Source organism: Durio zibethinus, chromosome 9 (assembly GCF_047325235.1).
Source record: "Durio zibethinus cultivar Kanyao isolate XHJ-2024 chromosome 9, ASM4732523v1, whole genome shotgun sequence".
Classification (NCBI taxonomy): Eukaryota; Viridiplantae; Streptophyta; class Magnoliopsida; order Malvales; family Malvaceae; genus Durio; species Durio zibethinus.
The window spans coordinates 27,653,799-27,670,683 of record NC_143170.1 but is presented as its reverse complement, the minus strand read 5'-3'; the positions used below and the strand labels follow the sequence as shown (position 1 = coordinate 27,670,683).

The following is a 16,885-nucleotide window of genomic DNA, read 5'->3' as shown; positions in this document are numbered from 1 at the left end:
GGAATCGCTAATGGATCGTTGAATCAGGAGAGAATCAATGATGGCGATGAAGACAATAATCGATTACGAGTGGAGAATGAGGGAATGTTTGGCGATGAAGGGTCTTTGAGTCTCAGCAATAGCGGATACGTCACTGAGAGAGGGAGCAGCAGTGCCACGAGCACGTCCAGGATCGATGAAGCGGGTGAGATTGACGATAGTGAGATTCAGGTAGTGAGGAATGATGGGTCACTCGAAGAAATCACCGATTCTCAAGCTTCCTCTTAGGTGCCCGGTAAATGCCATGTCGATGAGGATGATACTTAGATATCATGGAAGAAGCGAAAGAAGCACTTTTTTTATTTTGAGTAATTCTGGCAAACCAATATATTTCAGATATGGTGATGAACACAAGCTAACTGGTTTTTCAATAACACTTCAAGCCATTATTTTTTTCGTGGAGAATGGGGGAAATCGTGTCAAATTGGTGAAGGCTGGGAAACACTAGGTAGTCTTTCTTGTGAAGGGACCAATTTATTTAGTTTGCATTAGCTGCACAGAGGAGCCCTTTGAATCATTAAAAGGACAATTGGAGCTTATTTACTATCAAATGATACTTATCTTAACAAAGTCGATAAATAGGTGCTTTAAGAAGGATCTTAAGTTTGATATGACACCTTTGCTTAGAGGAACTAATGTTGTTTTCTCTTCCCTTATCCACTCTTTTAGTTACAGAAAGCCAGAATGGAGGAGCTGAAAAAGCAACGACAGTGGGGTTCACGACGATGAAGCCACAGTTGATAGTGGAAGCACCAAAGGTAGTTGATACACTGTAATTCTACAAGACCGCGTTTGACACTATCAATAATAGCTGTACTATTTACCCAAAGTGCAAGGCTGAGCATGAGCTTCTTCATACCCTCTCAGTTCAGTTTGAGCTCGCTGGCTCTACCGTTCTTGTATCTGACATCGCTGGTAACTCTGCTCTTGTGAAAAGTGAGAAAATTGGATTGTGCTTTGCATCAAGACTGAGGATGTGGAAGCTGTTATAGCCAAAGTCGTGAGCGCTGTAGCCATTGCAAAGGGTGGTGATACGTGCTGTGGTGGACACGTGGGCAAGGACAAGGCTCCATATAGATACAGTTGGCTCATTTGCTCTCTTGCCAAGAATGTTGCTGAGGTCCCTGCATTGTTGGGATCTAGTTCCTTAAATATTTTTGAGAAAAAGTTAAAAGTATCAATTTTTCTTAAAAATAAATTTTTTCAAAAAATTATTTTTGAAGAAAAGTTGAAAGTATCAATTTTCTTTGAAAATAAGCTTTCTAAAAAATATTTTTGAGAAAAAGTTGAAAGTATCAATTTTTCTTAAAAATAAGTTTTCAAAAATGGATTTTTGAGGAAAAGTTGAACGTATCAATTTTTCTCGAAATTAAAATTTTTAAAAAATATTTTGGGGAAAAGTTGAAAGTATCAATTTTTCCTATACAAAAGCAATCATTTTTTCCTTTTTATTTTCTTGAATTTTTTTTAATGTTAAATAATCCAACGATAAAACCTCTGCAAGTAAAACAGTAATTTCTTGTATACTCTTGAGGTGAGGAAATTTTTTTAATTTTTTGCTAAAAGTATTAGAGTCAATTGAAAATAATTTTCAATAATTAATTACTTGATAAATTTTTAAGGCTTATTGGATAACACAAAATTAAGTTAGTACCATCTTTTGATGGGCGTTGTGAGGGTACTATAACCTTCCTCACACATAACCGAACTCTCGAACCCTGTTCTGGTTAGTAGACCCGAACCTATTCTTTTATAGAACCTTAAACTTAGGTGTTCCCTAAAAGGATAGATTCCTTAGGTGGCCAATCGCACCTAGATAAAAAAAATTGGTGGCGACTTCTTTAAGTCAATGTCTAGTGATAAATCTTCAGATCTATATGTTATGACAACTTGACGACTCCACTGGGGACCTCTGAGAGTCAAGCCAACAAATAAATTTGTGTTATCCAAAAGCCTAATAAAATTGAACTTTTTGTATAGATTTTTTATTCATTCATGTTTATTTACTTTATTAATTATGTCATTCATATGCATATGCATAACATGAGCTCTATACCCAAGCTCCATCCCTCTAAGAGGGAGTAAAGTACTTATTGCTTTCGTGAGGTCTAATGCCTCCGTAGTGGCTAGCAAAATACTCCCACTCAAATTAAACTTTTTTTGCTTGTAGCCTGTAATGGGTGAGGATTGGGGTACCTTACTAGTCTGTGACGGACAATGATGTAAAAAGCAATTTGAGAACCTTTAGACTTTAGCTTTGAACTACATATAAGTGAATCTTAGAAGTGCCTAACCCTAAGATAAAACTCTTTCTACCCAATGATAGATATACATTGAAACTAAGACACAAAAAATGTGTTTACCTAATCATTTTGATTGTCTGACTTTGTGCATCATTTTCATTATCATATGTAATATTATGCATTGGCATCACTTTCATTTCATCTATAAAATTAACTATGTTGTTTGTTTGATTTTATGCATCTGTATTATTTTCATGATCATGTTTTAACACAATTATTTGCATCATTTCATATTAGATTTCATCCATAAAAATGTACATTTCATTCGTGCATCAACGTATCATGCATAAAACATAGCATAGCATTTTTAATCCTAATTGTGATGCTAAAGGTTTAAGGATAGCTCCACCAAGTAACCCCACTCACCAATACAATATAAGAGCTCAAGTCAGACAAATGGAACAAGAAAATTTCAATCGTCTCGAGAGAATAGAGAAAGCTCAAGAGAAGTTAGAAGGGGAGTTGAATAAGATTTTAGAGGCTTTGAACAAGTTAAACAAGGGGAAAGTAATAGAGGAGAATGCTAGCCAATAAGATCATCCCTTATAAGAGAAAAATGACCCACTGTATCCTCCTAATTTTAAGCCACATCAAGTCTAGCCTGTACAAGGTCCACCATCACAACAGTTCACCTATCTTGTAGAGTATACATATCTCAGAATACCATGAGATTCAAATTAAGGACAGTACCAAAGTTATATAAATTCTATCTTTACTGAAAAAATAGTAGAACCAATATTAGCCCCTAATTTGGATGATCTTAAAGAATAAAAAAAAATTGAGGCCTAAAAAAAAAAGCTTGTAGAAGCCTTAAAAACTAAACAAAAGATAAACTTGTTAGAGAAAAAGCTAGGAGTAGTGGAAGGAGTGGGTTTTTATGGTTTTGTTGATGCTGATAGACTCTGTTTAGTCTCGGATATGGTATCCCTTCAAAGTTTAAAGTGTCAGAGTTTGAGAAATACGATGATACAAGGTGTCTGAAAACTCACATTACTATGTACTATCAAAAAATGACTACCCATACCAATAATAAAAAACTCTTGATGCATGTTTTTCAAGACAATCTCACTGGCTCTGCTATTAGATGATATATTCAATTGGACATGATCTGCGTTTGTTTTTGAAGCGATATGACTCATGCTTTTATTAGTCAATACCGACATATAATAAATTTGGCCCCTGATCGTCTTTTTTTACAGAATATAGAAAAGAAAGCAACTGAATCATTCAAAGAATATGCTCAGAGGTGAAAGGACATGACTACTTAGGTGCAACCTTCTTTGACTAAAAAGGAGATCACCGTATTATTTGTCAGCACTTTGAAATCTTCATATTATGAAAAGATGATAAAGAATGCAACAAAAAATTACACCGACATGATGATCTCTGGAGAAATTATTGAGAGTGCCATCAAGAATGGCAAGTTGAAAGGAGGAAAAACCAATAAGGCATCAGAAAAGAAAGAAACTGAAGCTCAAGCTGTGAGTTTTGATAGGCGACAATTCAGGGGTTATCAACCTTATCCACCCCAAGATTACTTTTCATACTATCCTGCTGTGAATAATACTTCATCTTATTCATACCAACTAGCCCCACAACCACCTAATTCATCCACATACCAACCTATTTTTATCCTCCAAGCTCTCACATACAACCTTAACATTCAAACGACTACAAGATCCCAAATTCATCCTATTAGCCTAGCAAGTGGTTCACGAGAGTAACAGACTATTCAAGAAAAGCTTGTATTTGATCCAATCCCCATGACTTATATGATGTTATACCGAGAGCTCTATAATAGTCACTTGATTGCCCCTAAGCCGTGTGGAGCCCCTCAAGTCACCTTATCTTAAGTGGTATAATCCTACAACTCACTGTGACTATAATTGAGAATTACTGACCATTTCACTAAAAATTACACTGCTCTAAAGCATAAGGTGTAACGATTAATCAAGGATAGAATGATAAGTTTTGATCAATGAAGAGCAACAACACCTAATATTAATAGTAATCCATTACCTAATCATAATATCGATGCTTTGAATGAGAATAAAAAATATGTTAATTCAAAAAGGCCTGAAGAGTCGCAATGAATCAAGGGGGCGAGATAAAAATCCTTCACCTGATTGCACAGAGGCATGATTTTAAAGAAGGATGTTAAAACTGGTTGAATGCTACTTGTCATTCTAAGAGTTCTTTTAAAGTAATGTTAGGATTTCTTTTTTGCAATATGATTTCACTTGTTATCATTTTAATAAATGCAAGTTAATGCATTTCATTACATTTTCTCTTTCACTCGACCATTATTTCATGCTCTGTTACCTTTCATAACTTTACATTCCCATTTTTAAATTTTAGATGATGAATATTTAGACAATGATAACAATAATTTTGAGATTTAATTTTGAGAACTCATCCACATTAATATGAGGAGATGATTTGAGCAAAAAAGTAAGCTGTTACCAGAGGTGAAATAGATATGTCTTAAAGATGTGCAATCTTTTATATAGGTTTATGATCTTTGTTCAATAGATGATGTTCAAGAAAAGTATTCATAATTGAGATGAAAAATGACCATCTTTCTTTTACCATTCGAAAAATCATTTATTGCTACCCCTTTAAGCCTATTATGATTTTTTTTTTTAAGAACCCCAACTAAGGATCACCCTCTACACTGGGGGGTAATTTTTGAAAAAAAATTATCACAAAAGGTCTCAAAGATGGAAAGAGAAAGAAAAGCAAAAGAAAAAATAAATGTCACACATGATTTAGGGTAAAATAATGAGAATCCTTTGTGTGAGGAAAGAAAAAAAAATGAAATGACGTGGGGGTAAAATGCCAAGTTGTATCAAATAATCTTTTGGTCTTGAACTTTTTTAATACATGTTTTAAGCCTATTATATCCATTTCTTTTATGACCCCTCACCTTGACCTACATTACAACCTTGAAAAGTTCATTTGGATCAAGTGTGAATGCTCAACTTGAATGATCATATGTTGAGTAAAGACATGCTCATGATGAAACAATGGAATCATGCTACATTACTCTAAAGTTTGATATGTGGAAAGATATCAACAGTGGATGAAAAATGAAAAAAAAAAAGATGATGAAAAAAAAATGAAAAAATAGAGAAAAAAAAAGAAAGAAAAAAATGAAAAAAAAGATTCAAATTGAAAACCTGAAAAGGTGATTTGGGTAGAACAAGATCTAGGTCAAATGGTTCACATAGATAGAAGATCAAAGACATCTGAAGATCCCTCAAAGATTGGGACAAAATTCGCCAAGCTCCAAATGACTTCAACAGTAAATGGAATGAGTTTTTTAAAAAAAAAATCCTAGATTAATGTTGAAAATTGTCTGAATATTCATCCCAATGACATGTATCCAATTTATTTCCTTTCCCATTTGTTTTGTACCGAAATAGATCCTCATTGATTATCTTTACCATAATTCACCTTGTGTTCTCTTATTGTTACATCCCTAGAATAAATCAAGAAAATGTATGAGTGCATTATAATTGTTAAGAATTAAAATGATGATGAATGAATGACAATGTGCATAAAAAAAGTCTTGTATTACTTTAAAGAAAAATCTAAGATAATGGTAGTAACAAAATGAAAAAATGGTAGAAACCTAAAAGAGATGACTTGAAAGGACATATGACGTGACTGAATGAAGAATATGATGATGGATTGGACAATAAAATGAAGATGAGGTAAATCTTGAAAAGTGGTATAATCAAGTGATGAATATGGGGATGTATTGGTCGATATAACCTATGAGTTATGGTTAAGTGATGAAAATGATATGGAGTAATAGACAAAACTGGTGCTGAGAAACTTATGAATGATAACCAAGTGACAGATGATGAAATTTGTTTTGAAATGGCTAATATTGAGAAGCTTATGAATGATGACCAAGTGATAGAACATGAAATTTATTTTGAAATGATTAGTGCTGATAAGCCTGGCGTGTAGGGTAATAGGTAAAATTTATTGGCGCTGAGAAACCTTCGGATGCTGATCAAGTAATGGAAACAATGATGATCAGTTGGTGAAGCTTGTTCCAAAATATTGAAAAGCTAAATAAGAGGAAAATATGAGATGGTAGGGTCTTGAGGACCGTATTCCACAATTATTTAAGATTTCATGACATTATTGACATTCGCTTTACATGCAACATGTTGGCATCGTTGCTTAAATAGTACATTCACATAATTTGATGTTTGGACATGCACGATACTATGAGAATCTAGGTTGTTGCATTTTCATCATTAAAAAGGCATTTGTATTTTTGGTCATAACATTTATTCATGTAAATTTTTGAGTCACTTGAAAAATAAATTATGAATATTTTGATGAGAATTTTTGAAAACTCAAATAAAAATCTTTGAGTTTCAAAATGAGAATCTTTGAAGAATGAAACCTTAAAGTTTATCGAATGTGAATCTTCGAACAAATGAAAAATTTTAAACTTTTGGATGTGAATATTCAAAATACAAAGCTTTAACTTTTTGGATATGAATTTCTAATGTTTTAAATGAGAACCTTTGAGCTTAGATGTGAAACTCTAAGTTTTATTACATGTGAGCCTTTGAACTCAAATAAGAAGCTTTGAAATTTTACATGTGAATCTCCAAAATTCAAATGAAAAGCTTTAGATTTTTGGATATGAATTCTAAGTTTGCTAAATGAGAACCTTTGAAAAGTCTTGAACTTTTAGATGTGAATCTCCAAAATTCAAATAAGGATCTTTAAATATTGAATGCGAGTCTTGCAAGTTACAAATGTAAATCTTGAGATATTACAAATTTGAATGAAACTGAAATTTTGAGAATCAAATTTTAGTAAATTCTTACAAAGTTGAAAGATTCTTGCGAATCTAAACCTCTGAATGTTGAACTCAAATTGTGAATCCTTAAGTTCCTATTACAAAATTCCTTCAGTCACGACCTATAACTCATTTGGACATGATTGTTAAGGAGCAATTTTATTTTTTAAAGTTTTGTTGCCTCTGTTTAGAAGAGCAATTTATTTTTCAAAGTCATGGTTACCTCTATTTAGAGGAGCAATTTATTTTTCAAAGTCATGGTTGCCTCTATTTAGAGGAGCAATTTACTTTTCAAAGTTTTGTTGCCTCTGTTTAGAGGAGCAATTTATTTTCCAAAGTCATGGTTGGCTTTATTTAGATGAGCAATTTACTTTTCAAAGTTGTGGTGCCTCTGTTTAGAGAAGCATTTATTTTTGAAGTCATGGTGTTTCTACTTAGAGAATTTATTTATTTTTCAAAGTCGTTGAGCCTCTGATTAGAGGAGCCGTTTATTTTCCAAAGTCGTTGAACCTCTAATTAGAGGAGCCGTTTATTTTTCAAAGTCGTTGAGCCTCTGATTAGAAGAGCTTTTTACTTTCTAAAAGTCGTTGAGCCTCTATTTAGAGGAGCTTTATTTATTTTTCCAAAGTTGTTGAGTTTCTGTCGTTGAGCTTCTATTTAGAGAAGCTTTGATCAAAATTTTAACAAAAAAAAAAGAAAAAAAAAAGTCAAGTTGAGTTTTAAACGGGTGTCTACGTCTTTGCACAATTCCTGTTTCACAGAAAATGCATAAAGAAGGGGCAGCTGTAGACACCCTATTTTGTCCAAGGTTCTTTATTAATCGAGACTAATCTAAGCTCGATTGTAGGGATTTTTATTCATTTTTATTTTAGATTTTTTTTTTTTTGTATTTATCATTTTTATTTTTTATGGTCTATCTATTGTTTAATTTCTTTTCCTTTTTCTATTATCTGATTAATTTTTTTTAAAAAAAAAGTTGAAAGAATGAGATTAAGATTGGTGCTAATTTTTAGCTTTGGGTGATAATCAAGATTGCCCTAAAACTCAATCACATAGTTTTATAAAATGATTGCAATTTACAGCAAGAAAGACGGCCATAAGAAAAGAGAGATCACAGTCATTATTGCCATGCCATCCTTTTATTCTTCCTTCATCGTTGTCTTCTACAAAAGGAAGCTCTTGAGGGGTCTCAGGGTTTTTTTTTTTTTTTTTTACCTTTCAGATTCTTGAATAAATCAAATACCAAAAGAAGCAAAGTCTTTCAAATATTTTTTATATAAATCGATCAAATCCAAAAGGACAAGGTTGCTTGAGAAAGGGGAAGTCTGGTATTTGGTGGGTATTGAAAATAAATGGCGAATTCGTATGTGAAAGCAGAGCCACGACGACAGTCTATGGCAAATATTGTTGATAGATGAGGTTCATTTTGCCTTAATCTTTGTTCATTTCGTCGCCTTGTTTCTGTTTACGTATTGAAGAAGGAAGGCTTTGCTTCGAAAGAGGAGGCGAAAGATCACTTGTACAACTTATAAGTATTCATTTGTTTATTTGGAAGAATATATTATTCACAGAATCATCAAAGTTTTAAAACAAAAAAAAGTGAAACCAACCAACAGAAAACAGCAACATGACGACTGGTTGGCAACGAAGCTAAAAAAGTAGTAATGGTAGTGAAAAGAGAATGTGGTCGGATTTCAGCTCATCTTCGACTTCTGGTGATGACCCCACCAATGTAAACCCTAATTTCGATCTCAAACTAGTGGATGAATGGTTTGGTTTGTTGACATTGACTGAACTGGTCAGATTGAAACATAATCATCGTGAAAATGGCAATGGAATCGCCAATGGATCGCTGAATCAGGAGAGAATCAATGATGGCGACGAAGACGATAATCGATTAAGAGTGGAGAATGAAGGAATGTTTAGCAATGAAAGGTCTTTGAGTCTTAGCAGTAGCGGATATGCCACTGAGAGAGAAAGCAACAATGCCACGAGTGCGTCCAAAATCGATGAAGCGGGTGAGATTGACGATAGTGAGATTCAGGTAGTGAGAAACAATGGGTCACTCGAAGAAATCACCGATTCTCAGGCTTCCTCTTGGGTGCCCGATAAACGCCACGTCAATGAGGATGATACTTCGATATCATAGAGGAAGTGAAAGAAGCACTTCTTTATTTTGAGTAATTCTGACAAACCAATATATTCCAAATATGGTGATGAACACAAGCTAGCTGGTTTTTCAACAACACTTCAAAGCCATTATTTTTTTCGTGGAGAATGGAGGAGATCGTGTCAAATTGGTGAAGGCTAGGAAACACCAAGTAGTCTTTCTTGTGAAGGGACCAATTTATTTAGTTTCCATTAGCTGCACAGAGGAGCCCTTTGAATCATTAAAAGGATAATTGGAGCTTATTTATTGTCAGATGATACTTATCTTAACAAAGTCGATAAATAGATGCTTTGAGAAGGATCCTAAGTTTGATATGACACCTTTGCTTGGAGGAACAGATGTTGTTTTCTCTTCCCTCATCCACTCCTTTAGTTGCAGGAGGCCAGAACGGAGGAGCCGAAAAAGCAACGACAGCGGAGTTCATGACGATGAAACCACAGTTGATGGTGAAAGCACCAAAGGTAGTTGATGCATTGTAATTCTACAAGATCACGTTTGACACTATCGATAATAGCTGTACTATTTACCCAAAGTGCAAGGTTGAGTAGGAGCTTTTTCATACTCTCTCAATTCGGTTTGAGCTCGCTGGCTCTACCGTTCTTATATCTGACATCGCTGGTAACTCTGCTCTTATGAAAAGTGAAAAAACTGGATGTGTGCTTTGCATCAAGACTGAGGACGTGGAAGCTGTTATAGCCAAAGTCGTGAATGCTAGAGCTATAGCAAAGGGCGATGACGCTTTGTTGTGGTGGACATGTGGGCAAGGACAAGGCTCCATATGGATACAGTTGGCTCATTTGCTCTCTTGCCAAGAATGTTGCTGAGGTCCTGCATTGTTAGGATTTGGTTCTTTAAATATTTTTAAAGAAAAGTTGAAAGTATCAATTTTTCTTGAAAATAAGTTTTTTCAAAAAATTATTTTTGAGAAAAAGTTGAAAGTATCAATTTTTCTTGAAAATAAGTTTTTTAAAAAATATTTTTGAGGAAAAATTGAAAGTATCAAATTTTTTTGAAAATAAGTTTTTTAAAAAATATTTTTAGGGAAAAGTTGAAAGTATCAATTTTTTTTAAAAATAAGTTTTCAAAAATGGATTTTTTAGGAAAAATTGAAAGTATCAATTTTTCCTGTACAAAAGCAATCATTTTTATTTTTTTTATTTTCTTAAATTTTTTTTAATGTTAAATAATCTGACGATGGAATCTCTGCAAGTGAAACAGTAATTTTTTGCATACTCTTGAGGTGAAGAAATTTTTTCAATTTTTTGCTAAAAATATTAGAGTCAATTGAGAATAATTTTTAATAATTAATTACTTGGTAAATTTTTAAGGCTTATTGGATAATACAAAATTAAATTGGTACCATCTTTTGATGAGCGTTATGAGGGTGCTATAACCTTCTTCACACATAACAGAACTCTCGAACCTTATTTTGATTAGTAGACCCGAACCTATTCTTTTAGGGACCCTTAAACTTAGGTGTTCCCTAAAAGGATAGATTCTTTAGATGGTCAATCGCACCTAAATAAAAATGATTGATGGTAACTCCTTCAAGTCAATGTCTAGCGATAGATCCTCGGATCTAGACGTTATAACACTAACTAAACATAATATAATATATATTATTTATTTATTTATTTAATATTATATTTATATTTAAAAAATATTTTATTAATTTCAGATCATCAAATCAATTATGTTTTATATATATATAAAAGTTGAGTTTAGATATAAAAATAATATTTTAATATTAAATTGAATCAGATTCCGGGCGAGCAAAATTCAACTTTGACTCATTGTTATCTCTATATGCGACTTGTCCACTTAAAGGCTACACCTATCACACCTGACCTTGAGAGCCATAGGTCTTTACTGCAGATCGGCAATCGAACGAAGGCGTAAGCTCCTCAGCTGTAAGTTTCAGGTGATGTTGAAGTTGGTAAAGATGAAAATCTTCTTTTTAAATTGTGATGCTATTTGTTGGGAAAAACAACACCCACGCGCAGCAACCACACACAAAATAACAAGCTCAAATCAAGAATAAGAAAACACAAATAAATTTGGTTCGGCCCAACTCAAAATGGCCTACTCCAAACCTAATCCACTATCAAATAAATCTTTACAATTGTGAGACTTTTAGAATGAGAAGTCTCCTAAAACTCCTTACTCAAAACTTAACCCAAAACCCAATTACACCCTTTAATAGCCTACTTACTTAGCTATTCTCTTGGTGTCTAACTCTCTGGGGTTACTAAACTAAAACCAAAACATCTTATTTATAGGGGTGAAACCCTTTATATCTTTACTAAACTCCCGATGTGGGATACAAGATAAATTCAAACTTACTTAACTTTCGATGTGGGATTCTGAGATTCAAGGCAAATCCCAACAAATCCTCCCTTGACTTGAATCTCCAAACACTTCAACAGTATCTGCAAAGCTAACATGCTTACCTTTCTTCTTTTCTTTCATCACAGGCATTCCAGCAACTGAGCCTCCATCAAACATGTACAAGTGATTGACCCTATTCCCTTGTAGAATCACACTACCATTCTTGTACACTTTCAACCAATCATTACTACCATAATATGTGTACCCTCGAGAAGCTAACTCACCCAAAGCAATCAAATTGTAGTGACAATTTGGTACATACCTTACATGACGAAGTGTCCTAATAACACCATTGTGAGATTTAAGGCGAACACTCCCAATGCCTTGAATCTGCACATTTTCTTTGTTAGCAACCACAATATCCCCATACTTTTCATTCTCATTCAACTCTACAAAGCAGCTTCTATCATTGCAAACATGAACTGTAGCAGCTGAATCTAAAACCCAACCTTTATCACTTTTCAAAATCTGGGTCTCATCCACACAAGTTGTCAAAACAACATCATCATCATCATCAGACACGACAGCAGCAGTATCACTCTTTTTTTCATTTGATTTCTTTTCATCATTCGCCCTTTTGAAAGCAGCCATATCCCTTATCAGCTTCCTGCAGCGCATTTGGATATGTCCCTTCTTACCACAATAATAACATTCTACATCACTGTAATCTCTGTCTCTTGACTTGGATCTCCATCTTGATCCATCAATCTTCTTTTGAGTCTTCCCTCGATCAAAACCCTTCACAGCTAGTGTACTCCCCCCAGGTGATGAGTTCTGAGCTCCCATAAACCTTTCATTCTCATGCAACAGGGCAGTCACATCATCCAACTTCAAAGTAGACTTGCCTACCAACACAGTCTGAACTAAAGGCCTATAAGACTTGGATAAAGATGACAACAAAATTAAAGCCTTCTCTTCATCTTTTAACTCATCAACAGATATCGCTAGCAATTGAGAAACCAATCTATTAAACTCATTCAAGTGATTATGAAGACTCATACCTTCTTCCATCTTCAGAGAATACAGATCCATCTTCAAACATAATCTATTAGTCAACGACTTCGAAGCATAAATACCTTCAAGTTTATCCCACAAACTCTTTGGAGTACTCTCAGTCAACACACTGTATTTTACCTCTGGAGCTAGCGCCAATCTAATAGTACTAACGGCTTTCTTCTGAATCCTATTCCAATTAGCATCAGACATTCCTTCAGGCTTACTACTCTCTAATGCCTGATCCAACCCTTGTTGTACTAATAGATCTTGAATCGTACTTTGCCATAACATAAAATTACTCTTTCCATCAAATAACGGAATCTCAAACTTAGGCATAGACATACCAGACATACCTTCTTCAGACATCTTCAAACACTGCTTCACGATCTCTTGGACCCACGAACCTTAAACCTCGAACCTCGAACCTCGAACCTCGCTCTGATACCACTTGTTGGGAAAAACAACACCCACGCGCAGCAACCACACACAAAATAACAAGCTCAAATCAAGAATAAGAAAACACAAATAAATTTGGTTCGGCCCAACTCAAAATGGCCTACTCCAAACCTAATCCACTATCAAATAAATCTTTACAATTGTGAGACTTTTAGAATGAGAAGTCTCCTAAAACTCCTTACTCAAAACTTAACCCAAAACCCAATTACACCCTTTAATAGCCTACTTACTTAGCTATTCTCTTGGTGTCTAACTCTCTGGGGTTACTAAACTAAAACCAAAACATCTTATTTATAGGGGTGAAACCCTTTATACCTTTACTAAACTCCCGATGTGGGATACAAGATAAATTCAAACTTACTTAACTTTCGATGTGAGATTCTGAGATTCAAGGCAAATCCCAACACTATTTTGATCATTTGTATTTTCCTTTTCTGATGTTTACGAGGAGACCTTGATAGAAATTAGCCTCATCACTCATTTATAATACAAGGCTCATGACTATACCTGGCTATAGAAGGCCTCCTGAATTCACAGCGCATTTGGGTTTCCATCCTCCAAAAGGCATTCGTAGTTCATACGCCACAGGTGCAGCTTTCTAAGGTTCAATTTGGGATTTTTGTAAACCCAAAGGCATTTTTGCCTTATCCATTTCATACACCACTTCATCAGTGATTTGAGGCCCACTAGTTTGGTCTAAAGAATATTTTGTCTATTGGGCAAACCTCGTTTTCTGTAGCAGCATTAGCAAATACCTGATCCTCTCCCAAAAATCCTGTTCCTTCAGCCCATTCAGTGCAAATTTTTATTAAAAAATTCAATAAAAACAATAGTTAATGAAAAGGAAATCTTAAGTTAAAAAATTAGTTAAAATGGAAATCGTTTTCACCTTTTTATCCTAATCACTAATGCCTTCAAAATAAAATGAAATTTGGTGCAAAACTAGGTGCTCTCGCCGTAAACTTTTTCCATAAGAAAATATATAAAAAGCAAACACCTATTTAATTTCACGGTTAAACTCAGATTCTCCTGACTACTTTTCTCTTTCTCTATCTGTTTCAACCATACGAACAATTGTTATAACCATATGTACATGTTACATAACTATACATACAATGGCTATAGATATGTACATTTATTATGACTATATGTACATATGTTATAACTATATCTATATTTACTAAAATTATATGTATATGTTACTAAAACTATATGTAAATGTTATTATAACTATATATATTTGTTATAATTATGTGTATATTTACTACAACTATATGTATATGTTACATTCATTAACGTACCTTACAAGTTGTTTTGGAATTGATAGTAGATTATTGAAAAGTATTTTGTTTTCAATTACTATAAAAAATTAAAAGATAAATATTGCATTTGAAAAAAAAAAGGGAAAGAACCAAAATTTAAGGCATTTAAAGATTGAGTTTCTTTTCATAAGTATGTATAAAGGGCCAAATTTTATGTACGTTTAAGAGAAATATGTATAACGATCTTATGACATATGAATTAATAAACATTAATATCATATATGATCAATAGTTTTCATGAATTAATAGATTGGTTACATTACAAATGTGCAAAGTATCCCCCTATGACTAAATGCAAAAAAATATTGAAAAAAAACTTCATGTTATTTAATTTGATTTTGATTCTACACAATAAAAAAAAATTGCATCTCAATTTTCATTTTCATCTATCCATATACAATATATATATATATAAGATGTATTTGGTATACAAAATTATAATAAGATAAAATAAGATGATATTATAAATAAAATTAGATTAAATGATATTATCCTATCTTATAGTTGATGCATATAAGGATTATGATAAGATAATTTATTTATTAGTCAAAATTATCATTCTTTAAAATTTATATATTTAAATTATTGATGTAAATTTTAAAGGTATAATATGATATACAAATTCAATCTCATAAATTAAAAATAATATATTTGAATCATCTTATATCAAGAAGATAATTAATTTTCTTTGCAATTTTATTCATTTCTTTAAATACGAATAAAATATAATATAAAATAATTATTATCTTATGTGTAAAACGTAACCATATATATAAGTCCTCTAAAAGTTAAATTTAAATGGATAATCTTACTCTAACTACGGTTAAATTTAAGGGTTGAAGCGATAAAAGATGAGAGGATTCTTTAAAATGTTAGTAAAAAGTCATTCTCACTATCCATTGTAGTAAAATCAAAATTTTCCATGATCTTTCTTCCCCTAAATTGAACCCCAGTTTCGCTGCTCATTTTCTTCTAAAACTATCAACAGACTGTCTATTCATGATCTTCTTTACCATAATACTCGATGCCATTTGAGTTCCCTCTTTTTTGATTAATCGTGTTCACACCAGGATTCCAAAGAAATTGATCAGGATGATTTTCTACTGAACTGACCCCAAAAGCCACATGATAAACAAATGTGAGGTTCATTATGGATTTGGTAATTTAAAACATGATAGGATGGCATGACATAAATACGATGCAAAAAATGATACGAAAGTGACACAGTTTAAAATTTTAATAATAACTATACATGAATTTAACAAAATCGAAAAAATATATTTTATATTTTCGTATTAACACGAATTATGACATGTAATTTTAAAATAAAACACAACACAAATATATAAAGTTTAGTATTTTTCACGATATAAATATATGAATCGTCAAGTCTAGTTAGTTAATTACATAGATTGCCTGGTAGAAATGCCATCAACCCTAACAATTTCCGAACAATAATTTGGCTAAGGCTAAATTTTCAACGTACTAGCTTATACCACTAATACTTCATTTGCCAAACTTTGTACTAAATAATTAGTGCTTATGAAAAATAAATTTCTTCACCTAAAATTTTTGGTATATAGGCTGTTTAATTTCTTAAATCATACTAAAACGTGTTTTATTCCATCAAAATTATGTAATCGAGATTAATACCAATAAATAAAAGATCCTAAGTAAGATGCGAATTCAAAACCACTTATATTAAACAAAATCCACATGTCTCAATTGTTTCTTGCAACTAGATTCTTACTTTTGATAAAAAAAGACATTAAATCGTATTAACTAAATTTATTATTTTTTTATACATATGAAAAAAGTATAAGAGAATTATTTTTTTTTACATGAAATTTGAGATAAATAGATTGTTTAGTTTCCTAAAATATAATAAGATGCATTTTATTCCACAAAAATTTTGTGTTCGAGATTGACACTAATAAATAAAAGGTCTTAATTAAGATGTGAATTCAAAATCACTTATATCAAATAAAATCCATATGTCTCAATTATTTCTTACAACTAAATTCTTACTTTTGATAAAAAAAAAAAAAAAAGACATTAAATCGCATTAATTAAATATTATTATTTTTTGTACTTATGAAAAACTATAAGAGAATTAATTTCTTTTATTATATGAAATTTTAGGTAGATAAATTATTTAGTTTCCTAAATTATGAAAATTGTGTATTCGAGATTAATATTAATTAGGATGTTGATTCACAATCACACATATAAAACAAAATTCCGGTATCTCAATTAGCTTGGCAAAATTCTTTTAGTTTTGATAAAAATAATGTAAATCATTTTAATTAAATATTGTTATTATTTTTTGCACATATGAAAAAAGTATAAGAGAATTACTTTCCATTTTTTTTTTACATGA

At 32.4% G+C, this 16,885-nt stretch overlaps 1 protein-coding gene and 1 pseudogene across 1 annotated transcript; both read left to right on the top strand.

Moving 5' to 3' along the window:
- Nucleotides 1-674: 674 nt before the first annotated feature.
- Nucleotides 675-9,322, top strand: LOC111303868 (uncharacterized; annotated as a pseudogene).
- A 359-nt stretch (nt 9,323-9,681) lies between these two features.
- Nucleotides 9,682-10,167, top strand: LOC111303860 (uncharacterized). Its single transcript, XM_089765236.1, has 2 exons — nt 9,682-9,804; nt 9,892-10,167. Exons 1-2 carry the CDS (start codon nt 9,682-9,684, stop codon nt 10,165-10,167), a joined length of 399 nt encoding a protein of 132 aa, XP_089621362.1.
- The last annotated feature ends 6,718 nt before the right edge of the window (nt 10,168-16,885 follow it).